The sequence below is a fragment of the Vigna unguiculata genome, chromosome 10 (genome assembly GCF_037176805.1).
Source record: "Vigna unguiculata cultivar grain cowpea cultivar isolate G323 ecotype 2 chromosome 10, ASM3717680v1, whole genome shotgun sequence".
NCBI lineage: Eukaryota > Viridiplantae > Streptophyta > Magnoliopsida > Fabales > Fabaceae > Vigna > Vigna unguiculata.
In genome coordinates, this window is record NC_140801.1 from 355,219 (window position 1) to 379,792 (window position 24,574).

General features: G+C 28.3%; 3 protein-coding genes and 1 pseudogene across 3 annotated transcripts; all 4 read right to left on the reverse strand.

The window, feature by feature from the left end:
* Positions 1-2,470: 2,470 nt before the first annotated feature.
* Positions 2,471-4,769, reverse strand: LOC114166633 (basic helix loop helix DNA-binding superfamily protein). Its single transcript, XM_028051386.2, has one exon. The coding sequence runs from the start codon at positions 4,698-4,700 to the stop codon at positions 3,024-3,026; it is 1,677 nt and encodes a 558-aa protein (XP_027907187.1). The 5' UTR covers positions 4,701-4,769; the 3' UTR covers positions 2,471-3,023.
* A 3,121-nt stretch (positions 4,770-7,890) lies between these two features.
* On the reverse strand, positions 7,891-9,304 carry LOC114166621 (metalloendoproteinase 4-MMP pseudogene; annotated as a pseudogene).
* Positions 9,305-16,875: 7,571 nt separating this feature from the next.
* On the reverse strand, positions 16,876-17,718 carry LOC114166896 (mitogen-activated protein kinase kinase kinase 20-like). The gene has a single exon (XM_028051771.2). It carries the CDS (start codon positions 17,716-17,718, stop codon positions 16,876-16,878), a length of 843 nt encoding a protein of 280 aa, XP_027907572.2.
* Positions 17,719-21,021: 3,303 nt separating this feature from the next.
* LOC114166897 (mitogen-activated protein kinase kinase kinase 20-like) lies at positions 21,022-21,864 on the reverse strand. The gene has a single exon (XM_028051772.1). The coding sequence runs from the start codon at positions 21,862-21,864 to the stop codon at positions 21,022-21,024; it is 843 nt and encodes a 280-aa protein (XP_027907573.1).
* Positions 21,865-24,574: the final 2,710 nt, after the last annotated feature.

Consider the following 24,574-nt stretch of genomic DNA (forward strand, 5'->3'; position numbering starts at 1 on the left):
GACTCATGGATAATTTCTATTAATATCTTTAGGAGATGTTAGAAATATAGAATTTCTTCTATTCTGATGTAGAACTCTTAATATTTAACAAATATATATTTTTGTAATATTTCATGAACAATTACATAGATGCAAACTACATATATGAATATGAAGTTATGTTATTATTAATGTTCTCTCAAGGATAATCTTATGAAAAAAAAAATTAATTCCATATCTTTTTATCAAATAATAATTATTTTAGTATAATAGTCGGGGCATCACACTTATCTTCTTCACTTGTTGGGAAATGATTTTTACTCAACTTCATGTGCCCAACAAGTGAAACATTCACTAGCTTTATTGTGTCCATATTGAATCTTTTAAGTATTTTTTTAAAGTATTTTTCTTGCGACAACCACAATAACCTCTTGGAATGATCTCTTATAATATTTATTCCAAGGATTTGGTTTGCAAGTTCTAAGTCTTTCATAGTGAAAGACTTGCTTAAGGCTTTCTTCATATTAGTAATCTTCTTATCATGACCCACAATCAATATGTCATTAACATATAATAGTAAAATAATAAAATAATTATTGATATACCTTTTTATGAACACACATTGATCAACTGATGTCTTTGAAAAATTGTGTTTAATCATAAAATATCCAAACTTCTTATAACAATATATTGAGACTTGCTTCAATGGATAAAGATTTTTCTTCAAACAATACATTAGGTGTTCCATGCCTAGTTTTTAAAACCCTTATGGTTGCTCCATGTAAATTTCTTCCTTTGGATTACTTACAACTATCTCACCAAAAAATGATGAAAACTTTCTCAAATGATACTTAAGTCACTATTACTCTTCAACTTAGTAGTTGGATCACTCAACTAGTCTTGTATGTCTCCAACTCTCTCAAGGTCCCTTATTTATATAATGAAAACTTGAGATTTCTAGAATGATAGTGGATATTATCCTTCACCTTTCCAAATATGAATGTAAATCTCTTCAAGAATAAAAATAATAATTCCAGGACCTTGAAAAACAAATATTCAGTGATTTCCATGCATAGGAATTACATCCCTTGATTAAGAAGCGATGTATTTTCAACAATAAATTATGTCAGGATATATAAAAATGGTTACATTCTTTTTATTTTTTTAAAATATATCTACAATATTTTCCTTTTGTACTACCTATCTCTTTATTTCTTCATACACCAACAATAAATAAGAGAATAAAAGTCATACACAACTTATCGTAATAATTTCAATATGATTTCATATGGTCAATGAATAAACCTAAAATAGCATATTTTGATATGTCTAGTAATGTGTTATTTGTGCTACAGTTAACATGTATATTACTAACCTAAATGATCACCACATTAATCTAAATTAAAAAGAAAATGCATTAGTTTATATGCATGATGTGAAATTATATGAAAAAAAAAAAAGATTGAGTGAAAATACTGTGCTTGGCAAATGTTAGTATTTCCATCGAATGCATAAACCTTTAACATCTTTCAAAGAATGAGATCCATACATATATAAAGAATTGAGAAAATTTTAGATATTTGGATGAGATAATTTAATGGAAAGTGACATCATCAAAAGTTTCGTATATTGATCTATGCCTCAACCCTAGCTATATAGCTACTTTGGGAAAAGAAATGAGAAAAAAAAAATATAGAAAGAAAGAAGAAAGAAGTGAGGCTTTATCTTATCCATTTGCATGTGGAATATCTTGGTACTTTAAAATCTAAGTGAACACGTTAAAGCCAAATCTTACTCATCAAACACCTTTATTTTAGTCTTTTACGAACACAAACAGACCATAACTGTGGCCAATTTATGTAACAACTGGATTGCACTATTATGTTGTCAGCTTTACATAACACAAGTAATCTTGGTCTTTTGTAACACATGGATGTTGATATCATTGGATAAATCACCATAAAACACTTTTCTTTTCTTTTTCTTCATCAAGGGTGAGAAATTATTAAGCAAAGACATCACTATAGTTTCATATTCATAACATTTTATTAGTTAGGTTTAATTAATCCATTAGATTCAAAAAACATTACTATTTGAATCAAATAATGTAAATAACGTGGTTGGGTTTAGATTGATCTATTTCAAAAAACAACGCAGATAATTTAATTTGTGTAATATTTGTGCTTGTTATCTTTTAATATTATCAATTGTTACAATTATTGTAATTATTAATTAATGATTATAAAAATGACTATTACTTTATTCTCTGTATGGTCTTACCGTTGGTCATGATCATTAAAATTATCTATTGTTAACATTTACTATATAACACTATTACTATCAAATTAATAAATCATTATTTTACATTTAATACATTTCTTTCTCACACAAAATTAAAATAGGAAGATAGAAAACTAATATAAACTCTATAAACTACATTGCCCTGCATAAAAAGAAAGAAGAGGAAAGAAAAGCTATTTGAACAAAAAAGTGATTCAAAATATATATTAGAACATGGAAAAGCATACATACCTGTTCATTGTTACCCTATTTTAAAATTGTGCAAACTTTTAAAACCAAATTGAAACTTGGTACACAACTTTATTTTAAAGTATACAATGTTACTTAAAGTATTTGCAAATTTCTACTGTCAAATCTTGCATCTATGAATATCTGAGCTATCTAAAATCTGGTATACAAGATTATAAAGATAATAATACCCTAATCAACAGTTATATCACTTAACATTTAATATTTGTAAAAAGTTATTAATATCTAAGTTCAGCAAAATTTGAGTAACTTTGAAAGTACTAATTTGTTTGTGTATAAACTTGATGTGACTATTTCTTTGTTTAAGCTGCTGCAGGTGAATTCATTAAAGAAGTATGAAGCAGGGAGGAGATGAACCAATATTATGATGATGGCGATCCTTGATGGCTTCCAAAAGGCATGTTCTATTGACTTTGCACCTTTTAATATTCTGCTATCACCACTCAACAAATGTATCATTTTCTTTCATTATAATCTCAATCTTTCTTGCATCACTATAAAATAGATTCCAATTCAGGGACATAGCCCGCTAGTCTTAGTTGGTCATCCAGTTGAAGCAGCAACAAATGAACCTGACTATAAGAAGCATGATACGTATCAGAAGCTGCAAATACATGAACCCTCTTATTGATTTCAACCCAGCTAGCTCCAGGAGATCTCTTCTCTACACCCAGATCTTTCATGGCTGTCCGAATCTTTGCTACCTCACTCCACCTATTTACTTCGGCATACATGCTCACAAGGAGACTGTAAAGTCCACTGTTACCTGGCTCCAACAGCATCAGATTCTGAACTGCAATATCAGCTATTTCCAAGTCTTTGTGTAGCTTACAACCATTCAACAAGGCACCCCAAATAAAAGCATTAGGTTCAACTCTCATGTTTCTCACCATCTCTAAAGCATCCTTTAGTAAACCAGCCTTGCTCAATAGGTCAACCATGCATCCATAGTGTTCAACTTGAGGAGTGATACTGTAGTCCTTGATCATGCTCAAAAACCTGCAACGACCCTCTTCTACAAATCCTGCATGTGTGCAAGCACTTAGGATACTAATGAATGTAACTGCATTTGGTCGGATTCTCTCCCTCTGCATCCCATCAAACATTCTCAGTGCTTCTTTGGCATAGCCGTGAGTTGCAAGTCCATCAATGATAGAATTCCAACAAAACAGGTTTTTGTTCTGCAATTTATAGAACACCAAAAGGGACCTATCTATGCTCCCACATTTTGCATACATATCAATCAGTGAGGACCCAATGTACACATCTAGATCAAATTCATGCAGCATCAGATAAAGGTGCACCTCCTTTCCTATGTCAAGGGCTCCTAGATGAGCACAGGCTGAAATGACAGTGCTCATGGTCACTTCATCAGGCATCATTCCTTTGTCGACCATGTCATGAAAAAATCTTATCACATCCGTGTACCTTTTGTTTCGAGAATAGCAATTCATCATGGTTGTCCACGAAATAATATCCCTTGCAAGCATTTGGTTAAACAGAAATTCAGCAGACTCAGTATTGCCTAATTTTGCATGACCATCAATCATGACATTCCACGTAGCTATATTCTTTTCAGGCATCTCATCAAACAAATTACCTGCAGAAGCCATGTCCCCATCCCGAACAAGGGCTGAAATCATCGTGGTCCAAGCAAAAACATCTCTTTCAGACATATCATCGAACACCCTTCGTGAGCCACTCACATCACCCAGAGTTGAGTAAAACTCAACCAAAGTAGTCTGCACAAACATATGAGAATCAAACCCATGTTTCCAGATATGGCCATGAACAGCTTTGCCAAAAACTGAATCCATCAACAAAGTGCAAGCCTTGATCAAAGAAGAAAAGGAATAACTGTTAGGCATGACATTGTTCCTACACATGTGTATATAAAACCCCAAAGCATGATCTGGGTAACAGCAACGACCACAACCTCTAATCAATGCATTATACACGAAAGCATTAGGATTTTCCATTTGGGCAAAAGCTGAACTTGCGAAATCAAAATAAGAAAGGGTGGAACATGAACTTATGAATTGATTCATCAAAAAACAATCTTGGATTGTATTAGTCTTGATCATGGAGGCGTAGACCGATTCCAGTGATTTTTGGCTTAAACATTTCTTAATGTGACCCAAAATAGTCTCTTTTAGAGTAGCTTTGTACATGGCAGTGTTGAAGAGTGTACATGGCAGTGTTGTTCATGGCAGTTCTCCAAAGAACAAATAGACAATGGCTAAGATATTATAAACAACAAAATAAACTATTATGTGATGAACATTTTGTAAATAAGGCAATTTGTTTATTTTGAATTTTGACTCCACCGTTCCCAAATAATTATCATTTGATACCAATTTTTTTAATAAAATATTATTATTTTCAAATAATATCATTTGACATCAATTTTTTTTAATAAAATATTATTATTTAAATAAAATATTAATTTATACGAATGTCAAATAGTAATATTGACATCAAAAGTTTAACAAACAATTATTTAGATTAGGATCTTTACTTTTTCTTCCTTATATTTTTGAGGGCATAATATTTTTTTCATTTGGTTTTGTTTGTATATATTTTTGGAAGTTCTTTTCTGGTCTGAATAGGTTGATATGTGTATTTGTGTGGTGATAGACTATTTTATTTTTCTATTGTATTAGAGTTTTTGAGTTCAAATTCGTCATTAAAATAGGTTTTTTACATATCATTGTGATTGTTTTTTGGAGTTTTAACCCCGATAATTTATGAATGTCTCTATGTTACTTGGTATAACTTTTGTTTAATTTAAGTTGTGATATTTTTAGTTCATTAAATTTGAATGTTTTTAAGAAGTGAATAATATTATACGATGATTAAAGTTATAATTTAGGGTTTAGGAATAACAAAAATAATAGGCACTAATTAATTGTTTTAGTGCCGTGACTTTAATCCTTTTTAATCTCTATTTTGTTTTAAATGATTAGGATTAAATTATAGAAAATTTGTGAAGAGTAGTTTGGATTGACAAGAAATAAGAAATGTTGAATATGTTTGGGTGACATTGTTTGTTTTTAGTTGTATTAATTTTATTTAAATTAAAAATCTTACTCATGCGCATAGAAAACCTTACTCTAGTTTAATATTTAGTACAAGTGGTTAGAAATTAATAATTTATATTACATCTTAAATTATCGGATTGAATAATTTATTTTCATAACTTGTTATTTTCGGTTGAAATCACATTGTGTTGTTCTTCGAGCGGATACTTAATTATGTTGGTATTATTGAAATTTTATCAAATTTAAGATTTTTACGTTTTATTAAATTATGAAAAATATTTTTTCAAAACGGTAACATTTTACCTTGAATTAAGAAAGTTAGAATTTGCCTAAATCAGATATGCAAAATTTAGCAAAGCTACGTCTTGACCACATGTTTATCTTTGGTATAATGAAGATTTAAATAATATAGATTTACCATGGAGAAATATTAAACATTTTCAACTACGTCATAAACAACAACAAAAATTAAAAGCTATTCTAAATAAATAATAGTTTAACTTATTATTTCTTTTAACAAATATAATGAAAGAGAGAAATATAAAAAAAAACACACACATTATTGAACCATATAAATAAAAAATATCATTGAATGCATTTAGAGCTTGTTTGTAAAAAATTAAATAATGAGTTGTATTAAGAGAGATATACAATGTGTACATGTTTTTTTTTTTCTCTCATAAGAAAGAATATATAATGTAAAAGAGACATCAGAGATACTCAACCCTATTCATACCAATTAATGTTCTACAAATTAGATCTGTCTAATGCATATAAAGGTCTAAAATGCATCAATTCTATATGGTAAATATATCACTTTTAAGCTACGTTATATCCCTATTCATTTGTGCAAAACCAATACTACATGTTTCTTTTTTTATCGATAATATTAGTTATTAGTATTTCTTAGCGAGAGGATTGAACCTAAAACTTCTCTCACTCTCTCCTCCAAATAGGGGTGGCAATGTAAACCGGCCTAACCTGCATTCTGCTGGTCCGTCCGCATTTTTTCAATGCGGGATGAAAAGTCTGGTCCGTCCCGTATAAGTTTGGTCCAGTTATACACGAATTTGGAACGTTCATATAGAAGTCTAGAAAGGAAGTAATCCATATACACAAGTGCAAGTTTTTTTTTTATGCGACCTATCCATGCACGTGTTGTGGACTTTTTGCAGACCGGACTTTTGTGAATCAATAAACTTAATATCCTAACTCATCCCACATTTTCTTGACGAACCTACAGACCGACCTATTAGACCTTTTTTCTCCACCCTACCTTCAAACCCTTGGAATCAGCCTTATATTTCCAAATTGTTCCTTAGGGGTTAAACTCAGAACCTTCCATATTAATATTAACTGCAAAAGTATTTCAAACATCTAAACTTTAATTCTAACGAGCACCGCGCCTTCCATATTAATGTTTGATGAGAGGAACACACCACCAATCGGTTGTTAAAAGGATAATAAAAACCTCCTTTTATGTATCCACTTCCAAGCTTGCAGCAACACATCCTCAAAAATTTAATGAAGATGAAAGAACTTTTTGCTCAAAATTAACATGGTTACTACCAAACCACATGGCTCTTAGTTATAAAAGCAACACCACCTTCCATCTTTCTTAGGTATTAAAACTATGAAAAGACGATATAAAGGTCTTAAAGAGTGTATTATTACAAATAATTTCATCAATAATTCCACAATTTCTTTTTAGTGATAAATAAAATTGAATTGCTTAAGCTTTTTATCTTTCTCTCATTTGAAACAATCTTCCGTTTTTTAATTAATAGGATAAATTTGTTTTTAATCCCTAAATTTTGATGCAAAATTAAAATTTGTTTCTATTTCAAACTTTGTTACAAGTTGATCTTCAAACTTTGAAAATGAATAAATATATCCTCATATTCCAACTGCGTTAAATTGTTGATTTTTTTTGTATTAAAAGATATTTCAAATTTACGTTTGTATTGTTTATATCATTTGACACATTCCAACTCAAATAATAATTTATAATGCTTCACACGTTCCAATTCAAATAACAGTTTATAATGTCATTTAGCACGTAAGAGAAAAATAATAATTCATTTTTAAAATTTAAGAGTCAAAATGTACCAAATTTTGGAACTTCCTATAAACATATTTAACTTTAATTAATTAACTACTATGCAACATTAATATATATATATATATATATATATATATATATATATATATATGCTTGAATCGATTTTCTAAATTAAATTTGATCCCTTCAATAAAATCAACAAGACCAAGTATACAATTATACAAAAGAAGGTAGAGGAAACACCACTTTTTTAAAAACACAAAACAAGAATTAAGATTTTTTTTTCCAACTTTAAGTAAACCTCACATAAATGTTTCAATACATCAATTACTCACAAAATCTCAAATTAAACAGCACAACAACAACCTTCACTATCTGTTTGATTATATATATTACATATAATAATTCATTCTTAAGGGTCTTCGTACCTCTTCATACTATCTCGACCCCACATCATCATTGAATTTCTACTTCACAAGCATAGAGGAACAAAAAGTTGGAAAGAAAAGAAAAAGAGAAAAAAATAAAGAGTTCAAATTATGAACTATAATGTACATAAACTATGCATGAGAGAAATTATGATTATGAGACCAGAAGCCAACTTCAAAGGTTTCACAAAGTTGGAACCTTTATTTGCCGACATATCAGATTCCAGTGACCACTCTGATCTGAAATTAGGGTTTGATCCATACAGAGACTGCACCCCCTTTATGTCATCAATGTTCAGATCAGCCCTCTTATCTCTTGGCCTCAAACTCGGATACATCACAGCCTCTTTCACCGAACTATGAGACAACCCTAACAAGTGTCCAATCTCATGTGTGGCCACCGACTCCAAGTCCACCGCCACCTCCGACACGGTGGCCTCAAAGTCCACCGCCCACGTCTCTGCCGCGTCAAGGTGGAGCCGGCCGATCTCTGGTGAAAAGGAGTGTGCCAACACCCCAAGCACCCCATCAAAGGGCTCACCATCACCATGCTCCCCCTTGTAAAACCCTATTTTCAAGTCCGAAACCTCAGAGTCACTCACCTCAACGAAACTAACAGGAATCACCGAAGCCCATCTCGAGAATGCACGTTGGAATGCCTCTCTTATCTCTTTCATGCTCAAACCACCACGGATCATGTTCTCACGTGAGAAGGCGTAGGTGAGTGTCATCGGCATTGAACGCGACCAACGTGGTTTTCCCGGAAAAAACACGAAGTTCTTTGAAGAATGAACGTGATTGTGATTGTGATTGTGATCGTGATTGTGGGGTCTTGTGTTTGTGTCTGGATCGCCGCATCTTGGTGTGATCATTTGAGCAACCGTGTCGGAGTCGAGCTTCCCGGTTACTTGGAGACCAAGGTTTCCTTGGTATCTAACGAGAGCAGATTCCAACACGACATCATATTCATCGTTGAAACTGAAACTGTCGTTGTTGTTGTTTCGTAGGTACCCAAAACGATGTAGGTATCGTTTAAACTGCGATATACCTGCGATTTTAGTCCCTTTGTCTGCATTGTTGAGGCTTTGAATGTTGTGGCTTGTGATGGATATTTTGGTGGGTGGTGGTGTGAACGTTGCAACGTGTGATGAAAGTGATGATGATGTGAGAATGAGAATGAGAATGAAGAAGAACGTGAAGGAATATGTGAGTGAAAGGAACATGGTGGTTGCTTCAGAGCTTGTAGATTTTGAGGCATATATAGATTGAAGCTTTGGTACGAAGTAATATATATAGAGTCAACTTTTATCAAACAAGGATTAATTAACTAATCATTATAACCATTTTCGAACATTGATTTGCCTATGATTCATATATGGTATGGTACAAGGATAAGATATTGATCTGCAACAGAGGCTAAATAATAGCCAGAATCTGCAACACGTGTGATTAATTAAGTGTTTTCTGTTTTGTAGATTTTTTTTCTTTTTTGACAAACATATGTAGTATTTCAAGTATTTAAGATCTTCTGATATCAGTTAATTATTGTCATAAGTTTTTATAATCTTATGATGTTTTTTATTTTTTTTTTCTGTTGTGTATTAAACAATCCTTAGACCATACCTCACTGATAAATTTGTGTCACCTTCCGAAATAGGTTTATGTGTTATGAAGTAACTTAAAAAACAAAGCAAATTCATTTGAATGGATATGAAAGGGAGAGTGAGAATGTTGAAGGTAACAGACACACTTGTCTAGAGTTGTTTTCTCTTGAAGGAGTGGAAAAGATGAATGTTGTATGGAAGTTAGTTACAGTCCATCATTGTTGGTTGTTGTCCCTGTCTTTCTTTCACATCTTTCAGACGTAATGTTTACTCAAAGTAACACAGAAATTGAATATAATAGAAAAAGAGGGTAATGCTACAAACTGTCTTTCATGGCTTTGAACGTGAAGAACAATCAAAGTTGATTAATAAGGAGTTGGGAAATTGATTTGCATTATACACAGTTGCTTGCAATTTTTTCATGTTTTGTTATTCTTAATACTTTTTAGGGGAAACTAAATGAGAGAAACCTGTGAAATTGACAAGTTGACTAACAAATTGACATGCCACTCTACATGTTAATATGCGTTTCAAGAAGTTGGGAAAATAACTTTAGATAAAATTTAATGTAAAATATAAATTTAATTTTGTTAAAAATATTTAATAAAAATATTCCTAGCATAAAATTTAATATTGATTTTTATCGGAAGAGAAAGGAAATTGTTTTATTTAAAAAAAAATATTTGGGCCGAAATAAGACAAAATAAAAATACAAAATTAAATTGAGATTAAGGTAATAATACTTGAAGTGGTACTATTACTTTATATTGATATGGTCAGGTGATATGATATCAATATACATGACAAGTTTTTTTTATTTTAAATTTTAAAAAAATTTAAAAAAAATCACGAATTAATATATAAATAAGTATCACAAACATTGTTAGTATGGTACTAAAAATGGAAAGAATATGATTGCATCAAAAATTTCATAATATGGACCAAATTAAGATACATAAACAAAATGAGACAGATTTGAAATTTTTCTAAAAAAAGGATGATGACATGATTTAAAAAAAAACCAAGAATGAGAAATTATGATTTTTAATAAAATATTTCTAAAGGGTAAAATAGGGACATTAAAACTTATGGAGTGCAGGAAGGAAAATGAGGGTGCAAGAAGAAATGTCCAACAAAATATAAAGGGTGGATATAAATTAAATGGGGCTGCCAGTCTAATATAGAAAACAAGTATGAGAAAGAAAATAAAGGAGATGGAAATGTTTAAAAATAATTAATTATTTTATTTTTCAAAAGAATATATTATTATTACATTTATATCTGGACAAAATAGGATATTGTCAATTACCAAATAATTAAAAATTATCAGATGATTTTTTCTTATTTTATATATATTTTTTAAAAATAATCCCATATCTTTTTATTATAATGCGTAGCTTACTTATTTGATTTATTTTTAAAATATATTATATCTAACTTTATAACCTTTTTATTTTATAATATTGTGTATTTTGTTTTTCATCTTATAACTAATGCATTTATAATTTACTCGATCACTTATTTATATTAACATGAAACAAAGAGAAAGGGATGTATTTGTATATATTATTTGATAAAATATTATTAATTCATTTCTATACTTAATATTTAATATTTAGTTACTCTATTTTATTTATTTTTATAAATATTATTAGAAATTAATAAAATTATTTTTAAAATATAATTGAATTTCATATTTCAATAATTTCTTTATAACAAACAAAATTTATATGTTAAAAACATATCAAAAGGTACTTTTAAAAATTAATATAAAAATAATTCATCAATATTTCCTAATTCAATTAAATCAATCACATGTATAAACAATTTTTTTGGTCATCTAATATCCTTTCATTGAATCAAATTTTCTAATTTTTTATTTATTTTCTTCTCAAATTACTACAAATTAATGTTGCATTTTTCACACCATTTTTCAAGTATCATTATCACTAACACACATACACATTTCTTTCTCTAGGATTACTATTCATATTTGCTCTCAAAGCATACAATCGATTATGCATTTCGCATCATTATTCAAAGTATTTATATATATATATATATATATATATATATATATATATATATATATATATATATATATATATATTCACTATAATAAAATAAACTAATATTTTACAAAGTACATGTTTTATATATTAAATTAACAAACTTTAAAACAAAATAAGTTAATATTTTATTAATCTTCATTTAGCACCATCATTAGAAATAAATAAAAATCTAAAGCACACTCCATACCTAATTATGTCTAAATTTTTATCGTGTCCTTTTATTTATCAACCCAAATAATATCGAGAAAAAAAATTTCTTAAGTGAAAAACTGCATTGCTATAAAAGGATATGATAAAAAATGTCTTACACTTGTATAAAAAAATTTGGTATATTCCTAGATTATGTTCTTGTTTACTAGTTTGAAAACAGATTATTCATAATATTTTATGAATATTAATTACTAACTTTTTCGTAATCTTATCCACTAAACTTCAGAAACACATTTCATTTTTTTTAGAATTCAAAACTCGAATTCTAAATTTTATATAGTAAATAAATAACATTTGGGGTATATACATGAATAGAAGAATAATTTGCATGTAAATAATGAATGATTACCGTTAAAAAATTGTAGAATCGTTATTTACTAATTTTCTTAAACTAATAAACCAAACTATCAAACAAGTATTACTCAGTGAATTTACATAAAAAATTAACTACGTAAGAATCTTTTATGTACTCAAACTTTTCGATACTAATAGAATCATCAAAGTATTCAACTAAATGGTTATATATAATCCTAAGTATTACACGTAGGTGATAAAATTTGATATTCCTTTTGAATAAAAGGATGATCCAGAAGCATTTTAGTTGTCCATCTTTGTTCAGGATTTTTAATCAGACACTTCCCCAAAAAATCCTTGCAATCGCAACTAAGTTTATCTGGTATCTTCGGTGTTTCTTCAAGAAATGCAAGTCTCCACAATAATTGGTCTCTGGTTTGGAAGTTCAACCATTCTCTAAGTCTAGTGCTCATCTCAATAACAATGCATCCGAGAGACCATATATCTAAAGGTGTTTTCCTTAAAACCTCTAACTGATTCTGGCGACATATAGTAGGGTGTCCCTCTGAACTTGATCTCTCCTAAATCAGTATTTGCCTCTTCTCTAGTCTTGGACAATCCAAAATCAGCAATTTTTAGTTTATATTTTGCACGACCATCTGATGAAGGAAAGAGGAGAATGTTATCCGGTTTAAGATCACAATGAACAATTCCCTTTTCGTGCATGCAAAAAAGTCCCTTGAGAATCATGTGAGTGTAGACTATTAGTTTTGAAATGTTTGAAATGCCAAGAAGGAGGGTTGAATTGGCTAGTTCTTAAAGAATATGATGTCTTTTGAAAGTTTAAAACTGTTTTAATTTGAACCAATATGATCACCAAGTTTGGATACAAATACCTCCAGACAATATACTTTCAACCGATCAAAAACAGAGTTACTCGATTGATTTTACTAGACAAATGTTGTACTGGTATAATCAATCGATTGAATCAGAGAAACAGTCGACTAAAACACTGGAAAAAATACAAAAATGCAAATTTGTGATTTAAAGCAAGATTCAATCAAGACAGGTTCCAATGAGTTATACAAACATGCTCAATGTTGTAGATGCCATCAAAATACTCAAGAATATAAAAAAGGATGGTTTAAATGCAAATTCTTTAAATTGTGAATGATGATGCTAGAGAGAAGGGTTAGAGAAGAGATTGATGCACAAGATTTTTATACTGGTTCACTCAAACCTGAGCTACATCTAGTTTGTCAAGGCAACTCGAGCCTAAATTTGCACTATTTCAAAAGATTTACAAAGTTTACACTCTTACACTTTCAAAATAAGCAAAACACACACAAAAGACTCTTGAATCACATAAGAATCACAATAGCATAGCAAGACACCTCTTGCAGACCTGGAAAACCATCAGGCACACGCACAAAGCTTGAGAAAGATCAAACCTCAATGGTAGCATAGCCCTGGCTACCACAAACTCTTTCTCCAAGGTCCAAACATAAGCAAAAACCTCTAAGAATTGATCCAAGATATATCTTCACCAGCTGCAATCTATATGATCATGAAAGATAAAGAATTTTAAGGTTTCCAGAACAATTTCGTGCTAAAAAAATGGTATTGCTACCTCTCTTTCAAAAATCACAACACTTATAGTCAAATTGTTATGAAATTCAACAAGTTGATTTTCAAATCAATCGGTTGATTTCACTTAACTTAAGTGAAATCAATCGATTAAAAAATAAATCAACTGATTGAATAAGTCACAATTTAAGACTACTGCAACTAACCTTTTAACCTATTGAAAATCCATTCAACATATTAAAAGATACATTTTTACTAGTTGAAAAATATTTCAACAGATTTAAAAACACAATAAAGACTAAATACATCAAACTAATGCTACAAGGTCAACCATGTGAATTACAAACATCAAGCATTCTTTCCTAATGATTGATCCATGTTGAGGGCATGCGTTCAAGGCTTGTTCAACATGAATACCATCAAATCTCCATAACTTCATCAATGTAGCATGATTCCAAAGCAATGGCTTCAAGTTAGTTCAACAAAGCTTCATTAAATCTTCATGAAGCACATTATCCAGGCTTCACATGTCAACAAGTATCACTTCCTTGTCGGATAATAACTCTGTCTTTATTAAATCACCTAGAGAAACATGAGGGGCATACTCCATAAAAAGGTTGTAAATTAAACAACCTCTCTCAATAATGTATTTGTAAAAATAACATAAAACAATTCCTTCACAACCCAATAATAACTCCAAAACTTTTCTTCTCCCTTAGCGTTGAATAAGAACTTGTCTTCAAAGCTAAAACTAAGCACTTCAAATTGTGTTCTTCTAGAAGACACACAATAAAAAGATATACAGTGTCATATTAACCTCCTCTAAAAACTCTCAACTTCTTCGACTCGGCCATATTTTCAGATTTCACTACACTACACTTGTAGAGATGTATTGAAATCCAAGAGTTCTTCAAAATTTATATATATATATATATATATATATATATATATATATATATATATATATAAATTTTGATGATTTTGAAATAATCATTTTTAATATGAAAATGATAGTTAAAGATAGGTTTACTAAAAATTAATTATAATTCTTAAAGATAAGATAATTATAAGAAAATGATTATCAATATGGTCATATTCCAAATATTAAAGATATATAAAATATGGTGTATTCCTATTAAAAAAACTCTAATCATATAATTATGTGTGATTAGAAATAATAACACTATTACAATATAATTAAAGAGAATATTATTAATGGTTATACCCAAATATTAGAGACATAGAATACAATTTGATTATTACTTTGTGTTATTTAGATCAGATTGTAACAGAGAAAAATTCAATATTATATATGTTAATAGAAAAAGCTAAACTTGTATAAAATGTACTTGCCATAAAATATAGTAATTACCAAAAGCAACTAACTAATAGCAAATATTATAATTTATTTTCAAAGAAATTGAATCCAAAAAATACTTTTAAACTAACTAATAAATATAGAGACTCAATAAAAAAATATGACACATGATAAACAAAATATAGATTTATTTTAATATAACTAAGTTATAAGAGTCTTCAACGGAATAGGATTTAAAATGTATTATTATATTTGGTGTTTGAAATGTAAAAACAAATATTATCTTATTTTTATAGATTAGAATTCTATTTCTTTAGATAGTGATAAAATATCATCTATTAAACAAAATATATGAGAAGATTATCAAATAATTTAAAACTGAGATAATATTTTTACTTTTTATATATATTTTTTTAAATTAATGTCCTCTATCTTTCGATAGCTTATTTATTTGATTTATGTATAAAATATATTAAATCTAACTTTTTAATCTTTTTATTTCATAATATTATGTAATTTCTTTTTTTCATCTTATAATTAGTGCATTTATAATTTACTCGGTCACTTATTTATATTTAACATGGGACAAAGAAAGGTACGCATTTGTATATATTATTAATAAATTATTAATTCATTTCTGTGGTTAATATTTATTATTTAGTCTTTAAAAATAATTCTATTTATTAACTCTATTTTATTTTGTTTATAAATATTATTAGAAATTAATAAAATTATTTTTAAAATACAATTGAATTTCATATTTCAATAACTTTTTTGTAACCAACAAAATTTATATGTTAAAAACATATCAAAAAGTACTTTTAACATCAAATTAAAAAACATTCATTAAGATTTCCTAATTCAATTAAATCAATCACGTACATAAACAAATTTCCAACTCATCTAATATCCTTTCATATTGAATCAAATTAATAAAGAAATAAGCATACAATTGATTATGGATTTCACATCATTATTCAAATATATATTCATTATAATAAAATAAATTAATATTTTACAGAGTATATGTTTTCTATATTAAATTAACAAACTTTAAAAAAAATAAGTTAATATTTTATTAATCTTCATTTAGCACCATCATTTTAGAAATAAATAAAAATCTAAAACCCATTCCATACTAATGATGTCTAATTTTTTATCATTTACATGTCCTTTTATTTATCAACCCAAATAATATTGAAAAAGAAATAATTTCTTCAATTGTTTAGTCTTTATTTGAAACGAGATAAGTGTTAAGTGAAAAATTGCGTTGCTGCATAAAAAATGTGTTACACTTACTACTTTGGATAAAAAATTCAGTATATTCATAGTTCATGTTCTTGTTTACTAGTTTGAAAACATATTATTCATAATATTATCTGAACTATAATTACTAACTTTTTCGTAGTCTTATCCATTATAATTCAGTAACACATTTCATTTTTTCTAATATTTAAAACTCGAATTCTAAATTTTATATAATAAATAAATAGCATAGATATATGCATAAAGAGAAGAATAATTTGCATATAAATAATGAATTATTACTACAACTAAGTTATAGCACCGTTAGTTACTAATTTTCTTAAACTAATGAACCAAACTATCAAACAAGCACTAATAAGTGAGTTTGCATAAACAAATGTATTATGTAACAATTTTTTATATACTCAAACTTTTCAACACTAATAGAATCATCGAAGTATTCAATTAAATGATTATACCTAATCCTAAGTATTGCACGTAGGTGATGATATTTGATATTCCTTTTGAATAAAAGGATGATCCAGAAGCATTTTAGCTGTCCATCTTTGTTCAGGATTTTTCATCAAACACTTTTCCAAAAAGTTTTTGCAATCGTAACTAAGTTTATCTGGTATCTTCGGTGCTTCTTCAAAAAATGCAAGCTTCCACAATAATTGGTCTCTGGTTTGGAAGTTCCACCATTCTCTAAGTCCAGTGCTCATCTCAATAACAATGCATCCGAGAGACCATATATCTAAAGGTGTTTCCTTAAAACCTCTAACTGATTCCGGCGACATATAGTAGGGTGTCCCTCTGAACTTGATCTCTCCTAAATCAGTATTTGCCTCTTCTCTAGTCTTGGACAATCCAAAATCAGCAATCTTTAGTTTATATTTTGCACGACCATCTGATGAAGGAAAGAGGAGAATATTATTCGATTTAAGATCACAATGAACAATTCCCTTTTCGTGCATGCAAGAAAGTCCCTTGAGAATCATGTGAGTGTAGACGATCACTTCCTTGTCGGATAATAACTCTGTCTTTATTAAATCACCTAGAGAACCATGAGGGGCATACTCCATGAAAAGGTTGTAAGTTAAACAACCTCTCTCAACAATGTATTTGTAAAAATAACATTGAACAATTCCTTCACAACCCAATAATAACTCCAAAACCTTTTTCTCCCTTAGCATTGTATAAGAAGAACTTGTCTTCAAAGCTAAAAGTAAGAACTTTGAATTGTGTTCTTCTAGAAGATGCACACCAACAAGATACACTGTGCCATATGAACCTTCCCCGAGAACACTCAACTTCTCCCACTCGGCCATATTTTTATAGTTCAATACACTTGTAGAGATGTATTGAAATTCAAGAGTCATTCTACACATATATATACACACACATAGTAATCTTGATGAGTTTGAAATAATAATCCTTAATATGAAAAAGATAGCTAAATATATGTTTACTAAAGATTAATTATCATTCTTAAACAAGATAAGATAATTGATAAGAAAATAATTATCAATGGTCATATCCATATATTAAAAATATATAAAACATGTTGTATTCCATTAAAAAAAGGAGAGAATACACTATAATCATTTAATTTTGTGCGATTGGAAATAGCTAACACTACTAGAATTTCTCATATTTCAAAGATTTTCTTGCAAATTTGTCGTAAAATTTTATAAGAAAATATTTTTTTTGATAATTTTCCTAAGAATTTTAATTAGTATGAAATTCCTTCGTTAGATAATTATTTCTTATAAAATTATAATATTCGCAAGTATTTCTTACCAATACTTTTAAAAAAGTGTTTTATGTAAAATATTTTGCAAAAAAAATTAATAATAATTTCTTAAAAATTATTATTTTTAACAAAATTTATAAATATTTGCTAAAAAAACTTTCAAAAAAAAATTGACAGAAAATATATATTTTGTTAGTGGCGTAAATATTTAAATTAAAACATAGAAAATTAATATATTATTATGATATATATTATCTTATCGTCAAATTTCTATAAACAAATAATGAAACTAATTAAAATTTATTTTAACTGTAATTTAATTAATAATTCAAATAACTGCAAAGCATATGTTATTTGCTTTCAAGATACACTAGTGTAAACACAGGCGCTATCGCGCCTGCGTGTACACATTTTCGAATTATATTTATAATTGATGATATTGTAATGTTATTAAGTTAATGAACAAAATAAAAGTATATTTATAAAAATTAAAGTGAAATGTATGGAGAAAATATGAAAAAAATAATTGTTGATGAATAGTATGAGAAAAAAGAAAAAGGAGATAAATAAATAGTTTTATAAAAACTTGTAAAATTAACCGTTAATTTTTAAAAATTTAATAAATAATTAAATTGTAAAGGGTAAAATTGGAATTATGAAATGTGGACACAAAAGAGGGAATCCCCTTTATATATAGTTATAGATATCGATCTATGACATATATTTGTTTGTATAATTTTAGTTTTTTTATTGTAATTGAAGTAAGAATTCGTATGGTAGTTGTAGTAGGAATATGCTAGGCAGCAATTAATGTTAATAACAACGCTTTAATATGTTCAATCCTATAATTTGAAAAGTTAAGGTCATTATATTAATGATGGTTAACTGTTAGGAGATAAATAATAAATAGATAATTTAAAGATTAATTGTCATTATTATAATTTATTTTGAAAGAAATTGAATCCAAAAAAATACTTTTAAACTAACTAATAAATATAGAGACTCAATAAAAAACGACACATGATAAACAAAATATAAATTTATTTTAATATAATTAATTAAGTTATAAGAGTCTTCAACGGAATAGGATTTAAGATGTATTATTATATTGGGTATTTGAAATGTAAAAATAAATATTATCTTAATTTTATAGATTAGAATTATATTTCTCTGGATAATGATAAAATATCATCTATTAAACAAAATATATGATAAGATTATCAAATAATTTAAAACTGAGATAATATTTTTATTTTTTATATCTTTTCTTTTAAATTAATCGCCTATATCTTTTTATTATAATCGGTAGCTTATTTAATGAATTTATGTATAAAATATATTAAATCTAACTTTTTAATCTTTTTATTTTATAATATTATGTAATTTCTTTTTTTCATCTTGTAACTAATGCATTTATAATTTACTCGGTCACTTATTTATATTTAATATGGGACAAAGAAAGAGACGTATTTGTATATATTATTAATAAATTATTAATTCATTTATGTACTTAATATTTAATAATTAGTCTTTAAAAATAATTATTTTTATTAACTCTGTTTTATTTTTTTATAAATATTATGAGAAATTAATAAAATTATTTTTAAAATATAATTGAATTTCATATTTCAATAACATTTTTGTAACCAACAAAATTTATATGTTAAAAACATATCAAAAGGTACTTTTAACATCAAAATAAAAATAATTCATCGACATTTTCTTATTCAATTAAATCAATCATATATATAAACAAATTTCAAACTCATCTAATATCCTTTCATTGAATCAAATTATCTAATTTTTTATTTATGTTCTTTTCAAATTACTAGAAATTAATGTTCCTTATTTCACACCATTTTTTAAGTATCATTATCGCTACCATAAATTTATATTTTTTTTCTATAGAATTACTATTAAGATGTGCACTCATAACAAAAAAAAAAAAAAGAGTAAATTTTATATGAGAGATTTATGGCAATTGAATGAACCCATTTGTCAAGAAATAATAGCATAATCGATTATGCATTTCGCATCATAATTTATTATCAGCATAAATATTATTCAAAATATCTATATATATTCATTATAATAAAACAAATAGTAAAAATAATGAATTAAATAAATTGATATTTAGAAAATATATGTTTTCTATATTATATTATATAAAATAATTAAATTAACAAACTTTAAAAAAAAGTTAATATTTTATTAATCTACATTTAGCACAATCATTTTAGAAATAAATTAAAATCTAAGACCCACTCCATACCTAATGATGTCTAGATTTTTATCATTTATGTGTTCTTTTATTTATCAATCCACATAATGTTGAAAACAATTAGTTTCTTCAATTGTTTGTCTTTATTCGAAACGAGATAAGTGCTAAGTGAAAATTGCTATAAAAAAATGATAATTTTTTTTTTAAATCTTACTACCTTTGACAAAAAAAATGAGTATAGTCCTAATTCATGTTCTTGTTTACTTGTTTGAAAACATATTATTCATAATATTGTGTGAACTATAATTACTAACTTTTTCATAGTCTTATCAATTACAATTCAGTAACACATTTCATTTTTTCTAGTATTTAAAACTCGAATTCTAAATTTTACATAGTAAATAAATAACATTTGGGTATATTTGGGTATATGCATGAAGAGAAGAATAATTTGAATGCAAACAATGAATTATTAATGTTACAAAATTGTAGAACCGTTATTTACTAATTTTCTTAAACTAATAAACCAAACTATCAAACAATCATTACTTAGTGAGTTTATATAAAAAGATGTACTATATAAGAATCCCGACGAACTCAAACTTTTCAACACTAATAGAATCATCGAAGTATTCAACTAAATGGTTATATCTAATCTTAAGTATTACATGTAGGTGATGACATTTGATATTCCTTTTGAATAAAAGGATGATCTAGAAGCATTTTAGCCGTCCATCTTTGTTCAGGATTTTTCCTCAAACACTTCTCCAAAAAATCTTTGCAGTTGCAACTAAGTTGATCTGGTATCTTCGGTGCTTCTTTTAAAAGTGCAAGCTTCAACAATAATTGGTTTGTGGTTTGGAAGTTCCACCATTCTCTAAGTCCAGTGCTCATCTCAATAACAATGCATCCGAGAGACCATATATCTAAAGATGTTTCCTTAAAACCTCTAACTGATTCTGGCGACATATAGTAGGGTGTCCCTCTGAACTTGATCTCTCCTAAATCAGTATTTTCATCTTCTTTAGTCTTGGACAATCCAAAATCAGCAATCTTTAGTTTATATTTTGCACAACCATCTAATGAAGGAAAGAGGAGAATGTTATCTGGTTTAAGATCACAATGAACAATTCCCTTTTCGTGCATGCAAGAAAGTCCCTTGAGAATCATGTGAGTGTAGAGTATCACTTCCTTCTCGGATAATAACTCTGTCTTTATTAAATCACCTAGAGAACCATGAGGGGCGTACTCCATGAAAAGGTTGTAAGTTAAACAACCTCTCTCAACAATGTATTTGTAAAAATAACATTGAACAATTCCTTCACAACCCAATAATAACTCCAAAACCTTTTTCTCCCTTAGCATTGTATAAGAAGAACTTGTCTTCAAAGCTAAAACTAAGAACTTTGAATTGTGTTCTTCTAGAAGACGCATAATGACAAGATACACAGTGCCATATGAACCTTCTCCTAAAACTCTCAACTTCTCCCACTCGGCCATATTTTCAGATTTTACTACACTTGCAAAGATGTATTGAAATCAAAGAGTTCTTCTATATATATATATATAGACAGAGTAACTTTGAAATAATTTAATGAAAAAGATAGCTAAAGATATGTTTACTAAAGATTAATTATTATTCTTAAACATATTAAAGATAAAACAATAAAAAATGACACATGATAAACAAAATATAGATTTATTTGAATATAATTAATTAAATTAGACGAGTCTTCAACGTATTAGGATTTAAAATGTATTATTATATTTGGTATTTGAAATGTAAAAACAAATATTATCTTATTTTTATAGATTAGAATTGTATTTCTTTAGATAATGATAAAATATCATCTATTAAACAAAATATATGATAAGATTATCAAATAATTCAAAACTGAGATAATATTTTTATTTTGTATATCTTTTCTTTTAAATTAATCTCCTATATCTTTTTATTATAGTCGGTAGTTTATTTATTTGATTTATGTATAAAATATATTAAATCTAACTTTTTAATCTTTTTATTTCATAAGATTATGTAATTTCTTTTTTTCATCTTATAACTAGTGCATTTATAATTTACTCACTCACTTTAACATGGGATAAGGAAAGGGACATATTTATATATATTATTAATAAAAATTAATTCATTTTTGTACTTAATATTTAATATTTAGTCTTTAAAAATAATTATATTTATTAACTCTGTTTTATTTTTTATAAATATTATTAGAAATTAATAAAATTATTTTTAAAATATAATTGAATTTCATATTTCAATAACTTTTTTGTAATCAACAAAATTTATATGTTAAAAAAATATCAAAAGGTACTTTTAACATCAAATTAAAACTAATTCACCAACATTTCCTAATTCAATTAAAAATAATTCACCAACATTTCCTTTCATTGAATCAAATTATCTAATATTTTATTTATTTTCTCTTCAAATTACTAGAAATTAATGTTCCATTTTTCGCACCATTTTTTAAGTATCATTATCACTACCACGCATATACATTTTTCTTTTTCTATAGAATTGCTATTCAGATGTGCTCTCAAAACACAAAAACAAAATAAAAGTAAATTTTATATGAGAGATTTGAAAAAATAATGTAACATCTCATTTAATAGTTTTCACGCTATTAGATAAAATATTACATCATGATCAAACAAAACAGATAGTATGAATAAACTATTATAGAGTGTTGATATAGTCATCCAAAATAACCATATAAATCCCTGATGGCAAGTATAGTTATACAAGAAAAGGCTAATTTATACATCTCAAAACTCCATAGTGCCTAATCCAAAAACTACCACTAAACATCCAAGCAAAGGATCAACTCCTGTCCAGGAGAGGGATGTCATCATCTAGATTCTTCTCTGCTCACACCAAAAGGAGGTGATCATTGCAAAAGAAAGACACACAAGGGAAACAACCTAAACAAGAAAGGGTAAGCTAACTGAAATAAGAGAAATCATGCAGTTCACATTAGAGATATTATCACAAACATAGCTCAATTATATAGCTCTAGACTCGATATCCGGATTGTGTAAGCGACGTTGGATCTCTTGGCGGCGTGCACCTGTGACGGTCCCCAAACTCTACAGAGTTTGGGCGCAAGGGGTTATCACCCGACCACTCCCAATGTAAGTCCCCTTCGCGTCTAAGACTTGATCACGTCCAAAGACTAGGACCTCCTGCTACTACTCATGACATAATCCATTCTGCTCTATCTGAGTGTGAATGATTATTGAAGTTTCAGGATACCAATCAATAAGGATTCCTCACGGCCTTACACACACTAACAAACTCATCTGAATTCAGTTTCAACCACAACTTCTCTTAATTCATATTCCTCCAATTTCACCACACAGAATATTAACACAACATTCCAAGCATATAAGAGACTAATTGCACAAAATCACATTTAAACATATAACTTCATCCCTTAAATCAGAACATCAAACACCCCACTGCAGTGGTTCTCGCTCAAGCTAGACGATCTAGCCCAAGCGAGAGGCCATCTCGCTTAGGCGAGTCAGTCTCGCATGAGCGAGGCTCTAACAATGGCAAAAATAAAAATCTAGGCGAACTCTCGCTCTAGCTAAGCTAGTTCGCTTAGACGAGAGTGTCTCTCGCTCAAGCGACCTCAGCTCGCCTAGGCGAGGCTTCGCGCAGGAACAGGGGTGGATTTTCTGGTGTTTTCACTCAGGCGAGAGCCACTCGCTTGAGCGAAAATACCAGATTCCCAATCTGTTCTCGCATGCATTTACCCAGAATCCATGGCAAAATCAATCAAGCAATCAAACATGTATTTCAAACATCAATTTAGCACACAATGCTTTTATCAAACTCATCAAACATGGTTCACAAACTTAAATTAGAAGAAAGACAGTTAGCTTCCCTTACCTTTGCAATTACCACTAGCAAGGACTCTTTCAACAAGGGGACACCTCAATTTCACAACCTAAGGAACTGAAATGCATAAACTCAGAGTGAGGATAGGACTCTAATTCGATTTGGTAAGAATGGAGCTCCAGAAATTCCAAAATTTGAAGAAAATAGAGGAAACCGAATTGACTTACTTGGAGGAGAAGAAGACTCAGTTGGGGGAGGGATTTATGTTCTGGTTCCAAGTTCAATTGCTATAACAGAAATGGAGGATGGGTCAGAATGGAAGTTCAAGCTTTCTATTTTAGGGAG

Bases quoted from the DNA above. Each gene is read 5' to 3' on its own strand.
- LOC114166897 (XM_028051772.1), bottom strand. From the start codon at position 21,864: ATGGCCGAGTGGGAGAAGTTGAGAGTTTTAGGAGAAGGTTCATATGGC.
- LOC114166896 (XM_028051771.2), bottom strand. From the start codon at position 17,718: ATGGCCGAGTGGGAGAAGTTGAGTGTTCTCGGGGAAGGTTCATATGGC.
- LOC114166633 (XM_028051386.2), bottom strand. From the start codon at position 4,700: ATGTACAAAGCTACTCTAAAAGAGACTATTTTGGGTCACATTAAGAAA.